This window comes from Anastrepha obliqua, chromosome 3 (genome assembly GCF_027943255.1).
Source record: "Anastrepha obliqua isolate idAnaObli1 chromosome 3, idAnaObli1_1.0, whole genome shotgun sequence".
Lineage (NCBI taxonomy): Eukaryota > Metazoa > Arthropoda > Insecta > Diptera > Tephritidae > Anastrepha > Anastrepha obliqua.
In genome coordinates, this window is record NC_072894.1 from 127,865,732 (window position 1) to 127,883,310 (window position 17,579).

Here is a 17,579-nt window from a genome sequence, read left to right on the forward strand (position 1 = left end):
ATGCAAACAATAACAAACACAATTAAAAGCAAAATTTACGAGAGTACAGTACGTTCTCGACTATGGGTACTTTACTGTCTACATTTCTGTCATAAAAGTACTGAAAATTAAACATATAAATATCTATTATTCGGTCAAATTATGCCAACGAATACTGCAATCATCAGAACTACTTTCAAACACATTTTCCGGTTTTTCAGTTTTCGCCGCAAAATGACAATTTGTGATTTAGGAAGAATCATACCAGGTGAATACGGTGATTTCTCGATGATATTTGTTAAAATCAGAGAACCTTCAAGAACATAATAAGTAAAGTACATTAATGTGACAAAGCATACGTAATGACTTTATTGCTGTTTGCAAAAGCTTCTTTTGCAGAGGGAATTTGTAACTCATTTGTTTTCACTTTCAATTGAAGAGATTCCTTGAGCACTGGTTTTTAACAAAATCGACATTCATTCGTAAAAATTGTTCCTTATAAGTACCAAATACCTTCTAAATACTATCTATAAAGGCTCATTAACGGTAAATATAAAAAGCAAAGTTAAAAAAGTGATATACACTGAATATACAGCCTCCTCTAATTTGTAAAATACATATATGTATGTATAAGTATTGTGGCGGATGGTTTCATATGTAGAAGTCCACGCATTCACTTGGGAGTGGCCATGACGATTCTTCTGCATATAGTTCAAGCAGCTCCTAACTCCCGGGATTAGCCCAAGTATCCTCTGGGTAACTTCCGAGCACACGTTCGGGAATGAACTAACGTGAGAAGGTGAAACCTTCCAGGATATATGGTTGTGCACTGGGTTTGGTTTTTGTCCTACAGTCGGAAAATTCAGCCTGCACAATGAAACAACTGGTAACGGACAGGGGCTGATCGACTTCGCCGGAGCCCGAAACATGGTAGTCTGCAGCACCAGATTATAGCATAAGAAAATACACCAAGCTACCTGGCTGTCTCCTGATCGGAAAACGAGAAACCAGATCGATAATTTTGTGATAGATGGAAGATGCGCTTCCAGTGTTTTAGATGTACGCACGATCCGAGGACCCAACATCGACTCGGATGACAATGGCGCAACATTTCTCGTTCACTACGTTCCGCCGCTGAAGAAGAAATCGGATTCCGGCGAGCCCGAAAAAACAGTTGGTACGACAAGGAATGTCATGCTACCGCAGAAAGAAAATATGCCACCTATAGAGCCACGCTGCGATCGGGCGCAACTGCAGCCATGTTTGATCGCTACTGGGAGCTAAGAAAGGAAGAGAAACGTATCATCCGACAGAAGAAACGAGAGACCGAAATACGAGAGTGTGAGTAGCTTGAGATGCTGGCCAATAGGAAGAACGCCCGAAAATTCTACCAGAAAGTTCGGAGGCTTACGGAAGGTTTCAAGACCGGGGGTTTTCCTATAACAATGTCAGCCTTGAAATCCAACGTAGAGTCTCTCTTGCCAACAAGTGCTACTTTGGACTAAGTAGGCAATTGAGTAGTAAAGTCCTCTCTCGACGAACAAAACTAACACTCTACAAGACTTTCATCATGCCCATCCTAACGTATGGCGCAGAAGCGTGGACGATGACAACATCCGATGAAGCGACGCTTGGAGTGCTTGAGAGAAAGATTTTGCACAAGATTTTTGGGCCTTTGCACGTTGGCAACGGCGAATTGAGCTTTACGACGACATAGACCTAGCAAAGCGAATAAACATCCAGCGGCTACTTTGGCTGGGCCATGTCGTCCGAATGGATACAAACGCTCCGGCTCTGAAAGTATTTGATGTGGTACCAGCATTGGGAATATCAGGTGGAGAAGGACTTGGCTTCACTTCGTGTGTCCAATTGGCGACGGCTAGCAGGAGAAAGAAACAACTGGCGCACTTTGTTAAACTCGGCCAAAATCGCGGCGGCTATCGCGCCAATTAAGAAGAAGAGAAGTTTACAGGGGCTGCAAAATTGCTCGTTATAATATTGCGCAGTTTTTTGAAGATATTGTTTTTATTATTAAGTAGAAGGTTTAAGAAATTCTACCAAATATTTGAAAATAATTTCATGGGAATCATCTGCTCCTGCTTTCAAATCTTTGAATTTTCGTAAAAAAAATGCATTTAAAAGTTTTCATAAATTGTATTCAAAACTAAAAACAACCGGAAAAAAATCAATGTATGATACACGTGTGAAATTTAATTTCCTCCATTGAAAGTGATTTTGTGCAAGAAGTGTGGCCAAAATTTGAAATACGTTGTGGATATCGAAATTAAAAGATTTTTACTGTAGCTATGGGAAAGTTCTTACATATTTACGTACAAATGTACATGGGCATTGTTTCCAATTTTCGCTTGCGCGGGCACCTACTTGAGGAAACTCTGGCACCGCATACTGATAGTACTAGTAGAGACGCCGGCGATGTTTCTCGCGAGCTGATGCTGATGCTAGTAGGCCGAAGTAGCTGTGTTGCGTTGTGTCGTATGATGCAGTATTCGTTTGTGTTATTTCGAATATTCCCCGTGGAAAATCTTTTTAATGGTCGGACAAAAGTGAAAGCACAAAAACTGCACTCAAATTATGATTTGAAACTTGTGTGTACTTCTACGTGCATACATACATATGCACATTTCCGCGTACTCGTACACATGCCGTGAATATTTAATTCTGATGTCTAAGTGAAGGTACCTATTATTGCGAAGAGTGTTTGGGTGCTAAAAATAAAGCAAACTGAAGAGGAAGGAATTAATTGTTGCCACGACTTTTATTATGATTAATCAATACAAACAATAGTAAAATACTACATATATACATATGTACATTCATAAATGTATTTCAAATCTGCTCTATTGCATAGCTAAGTCAAACGCCATCTAATGTAGTCATATGAATGAATACAGATGGTCTCATTGTTGATATACCCTGTTTCCCCATTCTTAATGAACTACAGTCATGATGCTCCGATAAAATTCGTTTGTATTATGATGTGCCACAGACAAGAACCCATACATACGAGTATGTATGTACATATGTATGTAACTGCAAACGTTTAATTGTATACGCAAAGGGATTTCAAAATGCTTTCATATGCTCCACATCATAAAATATTTGTTTAGCGAGTGCTATATATCTAAGGCAATTAACATGCATACACAGATGGAGAAAAGTCACCGTCATTTAGTATCTAGAAGATTATAAAGCTAAATACACACCAGGCAACCGTTGAAGCAACGGTTGCAGCAACGTGCTGCCTTTGTTTAAGAAACACGTTGCGACCGTTGCTTCAATCTCAGTATTGTGTATAACTGTGGTGCAGGAAAGGTACAAGCGGAAGATACGTAAAATTAAATTTTTTAAATGATCGACGAAATACGAAAAATTACTTCTCTTATTATAATTGACGAACTTTTGTACGAAAATGAGGAAGAAGAGATGCAACAAAAGAAGGGAAAGAAAATTTGGTACAAAAATTGGCTTTTAAAAAAAATCAAATTTTCGAACGAGAGGCTGCTGAAAGAATTGAAGGAAAATGAGCCAGCGGACTATAAAAATTACATGAGGATGGACGAAGCCCTGTTTAGAAAATTGTTGGACTTCGTAAAGACCAAAATAACGAAACAAGATACCATAATGAGAGAGGCAATATCAGCAGAAATTAGACTGGCAATAACTTTGCGGTATCCTGCAACAGGAAACTCTTTTGCGGACTTGAAATTTTGATCAATTTTATTGTATTCATTTTTTAATTATTCGTATGCTTTTTTTCTAAAATTTTTATTTTTATATTTTTCACTACTTATATCCTACAGCTCTCTCAAATTTTCATATTCGTTAATAAAATTAACATAATTTTCATTATTTTCAATTGCCATTTTTTCCTTTTTCACTTTATTTTACTCCGCACGAACCTTCTTCTTCGCTTGTTTTCAACGAACTGAACGAGTAAAAGCAGTAAACAATGATACACACGAAGCAACGGTTGCAGCAACACGAAAATCAATTGGCAACACAGCTACACACGAGGCAACAGTTGCTTCAACATGGCCGTGTTGCTGCAACGGTTGCCTGGTGTGTATTTAGCTTAATATGTATCTGCCGTGCCCAGAACATAATGGAATAATAAAAAGTAGTATATTTAACAAAAACTATGATTTATTTAATTTCTATTTCAGTTTAAATATCTTTTTCTTACTAGCCTAATTTTTATAAAAATGAAAAATAAAATAGTTTTTGCCCACCTTTTTGGAGGACAAAAGTCACCGTCAGGTCAGCTCGGCTTGCATTTTGAAATAATTTTAACAAAAATTTAAGCCAATCTGGCTCCTTTTTTCAGTGAGTTCGTTTATTATGGTAGCTTTAAGACCGATCTGTATAAATTTTATAACGGTACTTAATTAAAAAATTTTACTGACGCCGCGTGATTGTTAAAAATTAATCAAAAAAGGAAAGAAACCACAATTGCAAAGAGAATAATTATTTTAAATGCGTACAATCAAAGCAAGACCATTCGGAAGATATGCCCTTTAGTAAATCGTCCACGCACCACTATTACTGTAATAACAAAAAGATTTAAAGATGAACCAGAGTGCAAATATTTGGCAAGGACGACCGCCGGCCAGTTAAAAAAGAGCCAAAAACTCCGTCAACAGAAATTGCTGCATCGATAAACGAAAACACTGGTACGGTTTTTAACCCACGCAGGGCGCTGAATTCCGCTGGCGATAACGCCAGATCAGCCAGGACAACCAAACGAAGCGTCTTTCATTCGCAAAAGAGCATTTAAGCAAGAGAGTACATTTCTGGGAAAAAGTGATATTCTCTAATGAAAGTAAATTTTGCATATATAAATCAGACGGACGTGTTTTAACGTGGAGAAAGCTTGGCGTTGAATTAGCAGAGAAGCATATACAAACAACTGTGAAACACGGTGGTGCTGGAGTCATGGTATGGGGATGCATGTCGGCGGCTGGTGTTGGAGGGCTCGTCTTTAGCGAAGAACTAATGGACAAAGGACTTTATTTGAATATCCTTAAAGAAAATCTCCAAAAAAGTGCTCAAAAGCTTGGCATTGAATTAGACTATTATTTTCGACATTAGAATGGCTCCAAGCTCACCGCAGAAATAGTTCGCTTGTGGGTCTTGTACACCACTCCCCATACCCTGAAAACTCCGGCACAGTCACCCGACCTGAATCCAATAGAACATTTATGGGACCATTTAGATCAGCGCATTCGGGAGCATCACTTTACCTAAAAAAATATGCTTAAGCAAACGCTGCTACGGGAATGGCACAAAATACGCCCGGATGTTACCAAAAAATTGGCAAACACACATCATACTAAAATAATATTACCACTTAAATTGATTAAGTAGGTACTTTATTAAATGACGGTGACTTTTGTCTACCTGAAATACACACAGCAACCATTATATGCCATTTTTTATAAATACTTCTTGAATTAGCCTTATGTTCAAACTGAAATAGAATTTAAATAAATAATAGTTTTTGTTAAATATAGTACTTTTTATGTTTCCATTATGTTCTGGGTACGGGAAATGTTAGAATCTTCTAGATACAAAATGACGGTGACTTTTGTCCATCTGTGTACATATAAGTGTATTTACGTGTATGCAAGTGTTTTTCAGGAACACAATATTCAATTAAAAGGCATAAAAGTTTTCTTTTTTTTGAATATAGAATATTTTTTAGCGATTAATAATATAACACACGTTTTATTTATTTATGCTGTTTCTTGCGGAACGTATATACCGCATAATGATTCCCTTTAGCCGCCTGTATCTCGCTGTCGGTCGGTCTTTGTAGTTGTAACTCCGTTTTTTTAGTTAAAAAAAAGGGAAGTCACTGGGAATCAGGTTCGGACTTTAGGGTAGATGATTCCTTTCTGTGAGTCCCGCAGGTATTCCTCGCAACCCGAGTGGTGTGAACAGCAGAAGCAGCATTTCGCCCGTCATATATACAACTGCCTTACGTGTCATAGGCAATTGCTTATGTTTCTAAATTTCTTCAATTCATTCTTTGCTAATCTGTAGTTCTTCTTCTACATATTTGCTACAATTTAATTGTTCGATTGAACAGTAAACATTTTTTCGCTCGTTCTTTAAAGTAGCCAAGCCCCTTTCTTGTTACTATATAAGAAGATGTAGAAACCTCAAGAACCAATATTACTTCTTTTTTTTCACAGCGCGTTGCTGCAAATTGTGAAAATTCCAGTTCGCATTGACATGGAGAGTGTTGCTTCTTTCAGGGATAACTATCAGGGAACCAAATGAAAAGTGCAGTGATAATTATGAATGAGACATCCAATTAACGAGACGATGATGAGTCATCGATATGGATAATACATACATGGGGAATGCTGCTGAACTGACAGCCCAATCGCGTCGGCTGGGGGCGCTAAGTGCCGAAACAAATAAATTCCATTAGGCTCGACATCTGGCTTTGAGCTTTATTGGCGGACATATCAGCGAGTGGTCAGCTGTTGTGAATCCATCGTACAGGCTTCGTCTCCGAAATTCTTTGGGCCGACCTCTCTGGCGTGAGCCTTGTGGATTACAATCTAAGGACATAATGCTGCTGCCAGTCGCAAATTTGTTCCATTTTCTGCTGTTCTTTTCAGTTTCATAAGCGATAAGTTGTTAGCACAGTGTCCCAACCCACACGATGGACAGCCCCATCTTTGATTTAGCTGGAGAGAGCAACAGTTACAATTCAGTCACATGCTACAAGTCAGACGCTGTTTGCAGCCGCTCTCTCTGGAACATACACTGTGGAGTTTGTGTTTTGGCTTGATGTGACCCGTCCGATAGTCTGCAGCTTGGCTTCCACCAAAGGGAAAAATTTCCGTGATGCGTGCCGGTGACAGTCTTTGGCCGGATATATATATATATATATATATCCGGGTCGTTCCGGTAATGTAGAACTGTCTGTCGTGTTTTTTTTTTTTTGCTTTTAAAATAACTATAGAACGATTTGTTTCGGCGTATTTCAAGTCATGTGATTAAAAGTGTGTATTCCAAAAGTTAATAAAGACTTATTTTTTTTTTAATGCCTCATGGAACCCTTCATACTGAATATGAAAGAGGACAAAATGAAGCACTGCTTTCACAAGGTGTATAAATTAGCTATGGTGCTGAAAAATAGGTAATAATACGAATACAAGCCGTAGAACATCGGCAAAATAGTAGGCAGTCTGTTTGGAATATTTAGAAAAAAGATGAGGCTATTTACATTTAAAAAAAGCAGACACAGTGACACAAATACGAGTACAAGCATTTAGATTTCGTAAAAATCAACAACAAATTTTTGACAAAATTGTTAACTGAAGTTTTTATCAAATTTCCATTTGCAGATAATTTTTTCCGATAAAAAAGTTTAATCTGGATGGTATCAATGAATACTGAATATTTGTTCTACAAATGGAGGGGCCTACAGTTTCAAGCCGACTCCGAACGGCAGATATTTTTATGACGAACTTTTTTATGGCAGAAATACACTCGGAGGTTTGCCATTGCCTGGCGAGGGGCGACCGCTATTAGAAAAAACGTTTTCTTCTTTTTGGTGTTTCACCGAGATTCGAACCTACGTTCTCTCTGTGAATTCCGAATGGTAGTCACGCACCAACCCATTCGGCTACGGCGGCCGACTTTACACAGCCCCCCAAAAATGAGTCCTAAAGTGTGATAACATACGGTCTTGGTCGCCAATCCACAAATCCGAGACGAGAGATAAATTGCTCACCGAAACGACGATGCAGTAAATCCATTATTTCCCTTTACTTTATCCCTAATAAGTCGACGTTGTCGTAGCAAATTAACCGTGGTCTGCTCCTTGAAGCTATCCTCGCAATACAAAACCTCCAAATTAAACATTTTTTAATTTTGAATTTAGTATTCTTCTTCTTAATTAGCGCGATAACCGCTTACCCGATTTTTGTCGAGTTTAACAAAGCGCGCCAGTCGTTTCTTTCTCGTGCTAATCGGCGCCAGTTGAGCACACCACCTTCTCCACCTGTTATTTCCAACGCAAAGGAGGCCTTCCTCTTCCTCTGCTACCACCAGCTGTTACCGCATCAAATACTTTCAGAGCTGAAGCGTTTGTATCCATTCGGACGACATGGCCCAACCAGCGTAGCCGCTGGATCTTTATTCGCTGCGCTATGTCTGTGTCGTCGTAGAGCTCATTAGCATTTTAGTATTAGTTACTCGTATTTATTTATTCATCTATTAAAGTACAACTCAAATAGATTACTAATACTAAGGCTTAAATATGATATATTATATGATAAAGAATTGCGATTGTTTAATAATGACACTTCTTGTTTGGAATAATTTTGCTTTGAAATGTCAAAAATATTAAATTGAATGAACGTATTTGTCCCTATAATAGACGTGATGATTCTTTAATTTATTTTCTGTTGATGTTTTCTTTTGCAGATGTATGTCTCAGTAATAGACGGCAAAGACTTGATCAACTCAATACTCATCAACTCACCGGATGTGGTCATCCATATTTCATCAGAGTCTAGTTCAGAATCAGGTGTCTTCCCTTCGCTGAGACTTTTCCTTCAAACTAAAATATAAATCATAAATGTTGTAACAGTTTGAAACGAATAAATAGAAATCCAGGATTATGCAAAATGCCGCCAACTCAGCAACACGCATTGTTGTTGCTAAACATTTCCAATGGTATGTACGCAACACCGAAGAACTATGGCACCGATGTTAAGTTAACGAGCATTTCCAACTCAATCAACACAGTAGTAACAGCTACTGTTACAGCTACCGCTTTCGTGACTACCTCTACGTCTACAGCTAGAGCTAACGATAGCAAAGTGGAAACCGTCGATGGATGTGGCACTCCTGCAGTCGCTGAAAAGCTCTACTGGAGCCATTTTGGCATACAGTTGGCCGTTCCTGAGTGGGAAGCCATTCTCACTACAATAATACTCTCCATAATAATTGTGTTAACAATAATTGGAAACATTCTAGTCATTTTAAGCGTATTCACCTATAAACCTCTGCGAATAGTTCAAAACTTCTTTATTGTATCACTAGCAGTAGCAGATCTCACAGTTGCATTACTTGTATTGCCATTCAACGTAGCATACTCGATTCTTGGACGATGGGAATTCGGTATTCATGTTTGCAAGATGTGGCTAACATGTGATATTTTATGCTGTACTTCGTCAATACTTAATTTATGCGCAATTGCCCTTGATCGATACTGGGCCATAACCGACCCCATTAACTATGCCCAAAAGCGTACAGTTGGTCGAGTTTTACTATTAATAACCGGTGTATGGATTCTGTCTCTAGTAATCAGTTCGCCACCGCTTGTGGGCTGGAACGACTGGCCAGATGAATTTACGAGTGCTACACCTTGCGAATTAACGTCAAATCGTGGTTACGTGATATACTCATCATTGGGATCATTCTTCATTCCCTTAGTAATAATGACTCTCGTATACTTCGAAATCTATATTGCAACAAGACGGCGATTACGGGAGCGAGCCAAAGCTGCGAAAATAAACACCATCGGAATGAAAAGTGGTGATGTGGAGGCACCGGTCATGAGCAACATCAATGCAAGGCGAGAAAGTTATGCTATGAGTTCTCTATGTTTGACCATATTGAGTTGTGGTAAGGCCTCATCTCAATCAACGTCTGCAGTTATAACATCAAATGATCAGGACTCCATCAGCAGTGAGACACATGGTAATAACGAAGCGCTGAGTAGGGATAATCTACAAGAATTGGAACAGCGCGTAGTGGTGGCGCAACGAAAGAAAACTCGTCGTGCGAAAATAAAAGACTCTATTAAGCACGGCAAAATGCGAGTGCGGAAGAAACAGCAGCAAAAAATTGATGATGAATCGAGTGGTGGAAAAAAAACCGTCTCTATGGATGCAATTGGGACAGAGCAATTACTGCTCATGGTGGCCGAAAATAAAGACTTGGAAAATTGCGAAATTTCTACTGGTAGTAACAGTGATCATAAAGGAGCCTCAGGAGGAATGGGACCAGTCGATGTGAACAATGACGAAAACACTTCATTAAAAATAACACCACCACAATCATCGACAGGCGCCACATCGACTGTGGCTATGCCACTACAAAAAAAACCTGCCGGTGTATACCAGTTCATAGAGGAAAAACAGAGGATATCATTGTCTAAGGAACGCCGAGCTGCACGCACTTTGGGCATTATAATGGGAGTGTTTGTTATCTGTTGGCTTCCTTTCTTCCTTATGTACGTTATCCTGCCCTTCTGTGAAACTTGCTGCCCCACGAATAAATTCAAGAACTTTATTACCTGGCTGGGCTACATAAATTCAGGGTTAAATCCTGTCATTTACACAATATTTAATTTGGACTACAGGCGAGCGTTCAAAAGACTTCTCGGATTTAAGTGAAAACGGTGTTATTTGTGATCGTTGATGATGTTATTCTTGATAAGTGAAAGTTGTTGATCCACAAATATATGTATGTATATAACTAAAAAATTATGTGGATTGTAAATGAGTTAAACTTATAGCAAATAAATAGCAAAATGTATTTATATTATATTATCAACCATTATCTTTAATAGTTCATAAGCTTTTAATATATAATAGCATTTAATATAACTCAACATATTATATAATACATATGTACCAAAAAAGTAATCGAGATTGTTTATGTGCATAGTAAGTAAAGAGCCAAAACGAATTATTATAATGAATCCGTTATTTTGCATTGATACATATTGGGTGTCGCAACATTAACTGACGTTTTCGGACGGTTTTTAATGCCCGGCGCACTATCGCACTAAGAACTTATAACCGATTTAGCCATCTCTGCTCGACCGTTTGTGCAGCAGATAACTCGAGTAAAAATTTAAATATTCGTAGCGTAGCTTAATAAACATCGAAAATTCGTTATTTGCGATGCATACCCTCCATGTTGCGGTAATTTAAAAATATATATATATGTATATACAATAATCTAATTAAAAAAATTACTCAGTTTTGGTGTCACGAACGAAGAGAGAAGCATGATTGTTTAATATTTTTAGAAAATTAACATGTTCCACGTACACTTAAGTAAATATGAAAATGACACTTTATTTAACTGATCAGAAGTTGCTGATCTCATGTTATTTGATCTTTTGTAATCATTATTTGGGAATACACGAAATCTAAATACAACTACTTTTACCTCCAATATAATAGATCATTTGAAAGAGGATACAAATATGATATGTCTGAAAATAATAAAGTATTCAGTACCTTAATTGTGAAGGGTATTTCAAAATACGCCCCTAGATTATGTTTTAAAATAAAAAGTGTAAAAATTTAGATTCTTTCGAGTTTCACTATTTTTTTTTTTTGTCAAAATACGGCTCTTAACAAATATACTCGTATGTGAAAAATGGTCGCAGATGAAAAATCATTTGAATGTCCTCTTCTACTGGTGAAATCCGCCAAATCCGTCGATTCCCGAATGTCTAATTGTTGAGAACTTCGATATATCGATGTTAAAAGTGGTTCAGCAGCCTCGACAGAACCAGTTTCTTGATATTTTTTCACTAACCTTTAAATGTACTCGAATTTAATTGCTACACACCATGAAAAGTTTGTTAAACAAAGGCGTCTGTATCGTAAATGTCACTTCCAGGTTCATCCAATAGACTTCTATAGTAAACTCCAAGCTAGTCAAACGAGTTGTAATGTCATCAGATGGATTGGCTTGGGTTGAGCCATTAAAAGAAATGTTATTATATTGTCTTAGTCTGCTCTAGATTATAGGTTAGTGATTACAAAAATGAAAAAAAAAACGGTTGCGGATTGATTTGTCAGTCGTTCAAAGTATATCTCTACATATGCCGCACAGTAGTCTCAAACGGGGTTGCGAGGGACATATCTAATTTCCGCCTCTTAGAGAAGAGCTACGGATATGATTGATATATCATTTGAAAGGTAATTAAATGTACTTTTATGGAAAATTATAGAATTTTTTGTTTCTAATAAAGAAACAGTTAAAAAATTCTCCCAAAGTGACGATTTATTAGCCCTTTTTTCTTTTTTTAAGAAAAGTATTAGTGAAATGGAAGTTCTGGAAAAAAATGATGACATTTTCTTAAAGTTCAGTTAAAAAGCTTTAATTTGATAGTTTTTTCATGTCTTTAGGTGCTAAAGACCCAAAGTTATGATACTTTAAAGATGTCGATTTTTTCATTTTTAATTTGTTTTTCGTTATTATCCAAAACTGAACCACAACGCTTAATATGCGATCAAAATATCAACAAAATTCTTATAAATATTTCAAAATTTTTGTTATGACTAATCTTCTAAATCCTCTATATTGCTGGTACTACTGAAAAAAATATTAAAAATATACATAAAATTGAATTTTCTCTCAAAACTATCTTATATAATTCTTTAGAAGTTATAATCTTTGAAAAAATTACATTCTTAAGCTTAGGTATGTTACCTTAAAATGTACTCCTCCAGATCATTAGGGATTTCCATTAACTTTTGAAATTTTAATCGATTATTGAGGAATGTTAGCGATATTTTTGGGTCAGAATAGTATATTGCGTAATTAAAGACATCGGTAATTCTGTTTACGCAGCTGCTTTGTCGAGCATGATCTCGCATGTTTCTACGGTTGTGTTTATGCCACGCCTCGCTTGAATCCTCCGAATAATATGAAATAGGAAGACTAAATTGACGGGCAATTTCACATCCATGCCTTAAAAGTTTATGTACTGGTGGACTTAGTCTGGCCCATGGATATATTGTGTAGTGGTCTTCATACGTTTTAAAACAAAGTTTTTCTAATTTATCCAAGTCAATTTTTTTTTTTGGTTTTAAAGCACAGTAAAATACTTGTTAATTTTTTGACATATTCTCCACCGAGCTCCAAACATTTCCCAAATTTTTCGGGTTGTCTTAGACATTTTCGAGCAACATTTCCTGTATTGCTTGTACCGTGACCTTGCAGACACAGATCGACTTTTACTCCGAAATTATCGAAAAGAGTGCTTTGAATTTTTTGTTTTCTTAAATTAAATTCTTTATACTTTTAAGTCAGTAAAGAACAGTAGTGGCAACGCGCACCGAGCATAAGATAGTTTAAAATAAAAATGAAAGTGTCAACTTGAAAAGCACAGTCAAGATAGTTAAATAGTTATCAAGAGAGATTTCTTTGTTAAAACGCTAGAATCAGCAATTAGTATACGGTTTTTTTTCTTTGTGTGGTTTATTAGTTTTTCATATATTTTTTATATATATTAATCGAAAAGTGTTGCTTACTTGATTCCACGATTACATTATTATTCTACCACTTGGTTAGAATTTTGGTGAGTTTTTTTATAGTACTTACAAAACCAATATTAGCTGCGTTCTATGATTACCGAGTTTGCTGAAGAACTCTCTGTGAGTTAGTCAAATACATGCGAATCAACAACACACCTTGGCTCAACACGTTCTTTTCACAAGTTTGTGTTGTTGCTTTGCATGTATTTGGCTATCTAAACGAGTGTTCTTTTGCAACTCAACAAAAGAATTTAACTATTGCTACCAGGCTAAATTTTTTTTTTGTTGGTACACTCTTCATATAAACGTATGTGAAGTTTAATTTCAATCTGACAATTCATTCTTTGATTACAATCCATTAAGAACCGACGTATCACAATGTGCAATGGAAAAAAGCAAGGAAGGTTTAAAACCAACGGAAATTTATGAACGAATGTTGAAAGTGTATAAGGAGTTTTCGCCATCAATTAGTACACTAGAAGGATGGGTTGCTGAGTTTAAACGTGGTCGTGCAACCCTTGAAGAACCCACGTCAAGGACGTCCAAAAACAGCAGCAGTACTCGTACAAGAAATCATAGAAAAAATACAGAAAATATAATTGGAAAACCGTCAAGTGACTGAAAGAGATTTAGTAGAAGTCCTAGGCATTTCAATCGTCTAATCGTCCAAGAAGATTTTAGCATAATTTTTTTGGGCAGCGAAAGGAGTTTTGTTTGTGGATTACTTGCAAACTAGTTAAATAATAAGTTCTGAATGTTATTTTAACCTTTGAGACCAGCTCACAGTGCGGCCGATTCCCAAAAAGCTGGCCAAAAGTCGAAAAAAAAGTTTCTAGATAGAGTTCTTTTGTCTTTGGGTTGGCTACAGTAATGCCTTGAGTAGTGAAAACCGTTCATAGCAACGTCCTGTACCCTAAGTATCCTCTGTATTTTCAGTCGCATCGTGGCCTTCGTTTGAGCATCGTATTACTGTCGATGAATAGTGAAAGTTGTACGCATTTGAAAGATTTTGTAATGGAGTAAATTGAACAAAACCAAATGGAATCATCTTCGGAAGGTTAGTAAAATACGAGAAATCTTTAGTACATATCAATACCTCGACACAAAATTTTTAGCTGCAGCAATACGTAGATACATTTTTTGCAATTTTTTTTATAAAATTTGAGTTTTCAAACTGTATAGTAATACAACGCCGTCATATGCTGCTTTGAAACCTATTAAAGGTTACTCAAAAAAGTAATGGTTACTGAATAAAACAAGATTCAGCTGCTACCACTTGCTACCTTGCGACCCTGAAGATCAAATTCGTAATCAGCGACCCCGACAACCCCCGAGTAAGAAATTTTGAATCAATTACTTAATTTTTTGAGTTTTGGCCAGTTTTTCGGGAATCGGCCGCACTGTGCAGCTGAAGGAAAAATTTCGTGAAAAAATACCCAGTTTGCAAAGGAAAACAATTATTTTGCATCAGGGCAATGCACCGTGTCACAAGAGCATTTTGACAATGACTAAAATCCATAAATTAAAGTTCGAATTGTTGGAGCATCCACCGTATTCATCAGATTTCCAGACCTCACCAAATGATGAAAATAAATAGTCATATCTATGTAATAATAAAAATTGTTAGCACTTACGGCCTTCACAGATTTAGCTCTCGCTTCTCCTTCGATTTATCACAATTGTTTTGATTGTTAGTACAAATTGAATACCCTACTTTTTATGCCAACAGCTTAAAAGAGGAGTTTGAAATTTTATATTCAATTTGTTGTTGTTATCATTTAGTTATATGTACATGTTTTAAGATTTTTTATATCTTGTTAGAATTTAAAAGAGGTTCATGATCATGCAACTATCGGAAGAAATTAGTTAAATGCCGTAGAGAATTAGATGAAAACCTCGTCCAAACATCTAACAAAGGATGTCTATATAATTATGTGATTAAATTAGAAGTTAATACTATTTTCCCTCTTATCCATGGCTAAACGAAAGAAGTGGATACTAAATAAATAGTTCTTCATTTACACACACGCAGAGTTTTTATAAGAGTTTAATTTATTACTTAAAAACCATAGGTGGTAGAAAATGGTAAAGCCATTCTTAGTAAATCAATACGAATTTCAATGAGGTACGCAGTGTATGTATATCTATAATTCTATTGTAAAAAATATTACATTACTGATAGAGACCTGTTGCTAAATTTATTATAAACAATGTGCTCTTAATGTATTTAATAAATTGAAGAGTTATATTTAAGTGTTATGAAATTAGCATTTTCGAAATTATTATAAAAGAAAATTTCCCCCATCTGGACCCAAAAAAACAACAAAATTGGTTGATTTATGTAAAAAATACACCTTAATACTCTTCATTTAAATGAATGAAATGAAAAATGTGTAGTTTTAATTGTTATAATTGTAATTTTTCATACGCATTAGCCTAGTGTTGACACTGGGACGACGTAGTCGTCAAATCATGAGTGGACGCTTTTATAACCATTGTTCGTTAACAAAATTACCCAGCACCAAATTAAGGATATAAGGAAAGATTCTCTTCCAAGGGCAAAATCAAAAAGTTAACGCACGGAGCTGTATGAGCTTTACGACGACATAGACATAGTGCAGCGAATAAAGATCCAGTGGGTAAGCGGATACAAACGCTATTGTTCTGAAAGTATTCGATGCGGTAGCAGCTGGTGGTAGTAGAGGAAGAGGAAGGCCTCCTCTGCGTCGGAAAGATCAGGCGGAGAAGAATTTGGCTTCACTTGGTGTGTCCAACTGGCACCGGTTGGCACGAGCAAGAAACGACTGGCGGGCTTTGTTAAACTCGACCAAAATCGCGTTTTTCGTGCTTAACTCAAAATCTGCAACTAAGAAGACTATGAAGAAAAACCTTTCCCAACAGTATTGACAGCTGATTGTCAATTTTGCGGGTAATCTGCCATATGTGAACGGGTAGATTAATTTGGTGGATTTATAGATGATTAATGCATATGTGAACGTATCATGATTCAATTATAGAAGGTTAGGTAAGTAATGACAAGGGCGCTTTGACACTCTCTTATTTTAGGGCTTTATTTACGAAGGATGGAGAAAGAGGGAAAAATGTGTTCCCTTTCTTACCTGAAGGTAGTAAAAAAGTACTTAAAGAAGCTAATTAGTCCTGTAATAGGGAAAAACTAAGTATATTGGTTATTTAATCTACATTAAAACAAAATAACAGAAAAATATATATTTTTTTTTTTTTTTAAAGCAAATATAATAATTATTTAGAATATTTTCGATGTTTATTTAACACAAGAGCACGCAAAACTATGTGATGTTACTTATGTATGTGTTTTAAGTTAGTTCGTAGTTGTAAAACAAATATTAGTTATATGTGAAACGAGACAAAAGTAAAAAATGGAGTCTCTAAAGGAGTATTTTCCTTTCATTAAAAAGAGGTTGTCTGTAAAGTCGGTTTATTGACGATAGTTTAACGTGACAACGTCATAAGAAAATATTGATGGAATGGTTGCAATTTTCAAAACAAAATTTTAATTTTATTTGTTTGATAGATATTTTGTATGGATATAGAGGAGGAGGTAAATGGAATTGCAATGGAATAGGTCAAGTTACATTTACACAAACGTGAAGAATGACGAAACATTTATCAAATTCATGAAAGATATGTTCAATTTCGATTGTGCATCAGACGTTAATAAGTCAACAACACTAAGAGGCACCATCATCGATTTGCCTTTTTCAAGACACTTTACACTCGAAACACTCCCTTTCATTTCCTACTTTTTCTATCATCGACCTATTCTCAACAGAGAAATGGTTCATTACCATGCACACAGGAAGAAGGCATATGCAAATACAAGTATGTGAATTTATATACAAATGCGCATATACATACATATTTATGTATGCTCACTCAAGTAGGACAGAGCCAGATGTCGAACGTTGCCGAACGCGGGGGTCGATTGTGCCCTTTGTCGTTCGTTCCGCGCTCTCGCTTGCAGTTCAAGCACATTAGCTTACATTTGCTTGCGTACGGAATAGATTCGTATATTTGATATGTCCATATGATTTGTATGCATCTTTACATATAGATTTGTTCTTTTTGAAAATTGCGCGAAATTGTATATGTATAGTATATGCATGTTTATATGTTTTGTCATAGAACCTATGTATATTAGTCTAGGAAAATTGCATCAGAGTATATGTATGTATGCATGTTTATATACATATATTAGTATACAACATATCTTATAAGGTATATGGTAAA

General features: G+C 36.3%; 1 protein-coding gene across 3 annotated transcripts in view; it reads left to right on the forward strand.

Annotated features, from left to right (window-relative positions):
* LOC129241132 (tyramine/octopamine receptor) overlaps positions 1-11,357 on the forward strand; it is a 69,100-nt gene extending 57,743 nt beyond the window's left edge. For all 3 annotated transcript variants that reach the window (XM_054877316.1, XM_054877315.1, XM_054877317.1), the window contains one exon: positions 8,446-11,357. In XM_054877316.1, the coding sequence (XP_054733291.1) occupies positions 8,649-10,424 (1,776 nt within the window). In that variant the 5' untranslated portion in view covers positions 8,446-8,648 and the 3' untranslated portion in view covers positions 10,425-11,357. The remainder of the gene's footprint in view (positions 1-8,445) is intronic.
* The last annotated feature ends 6,222 nt before the right edge of the window (positions 11,358-17,579 follow it).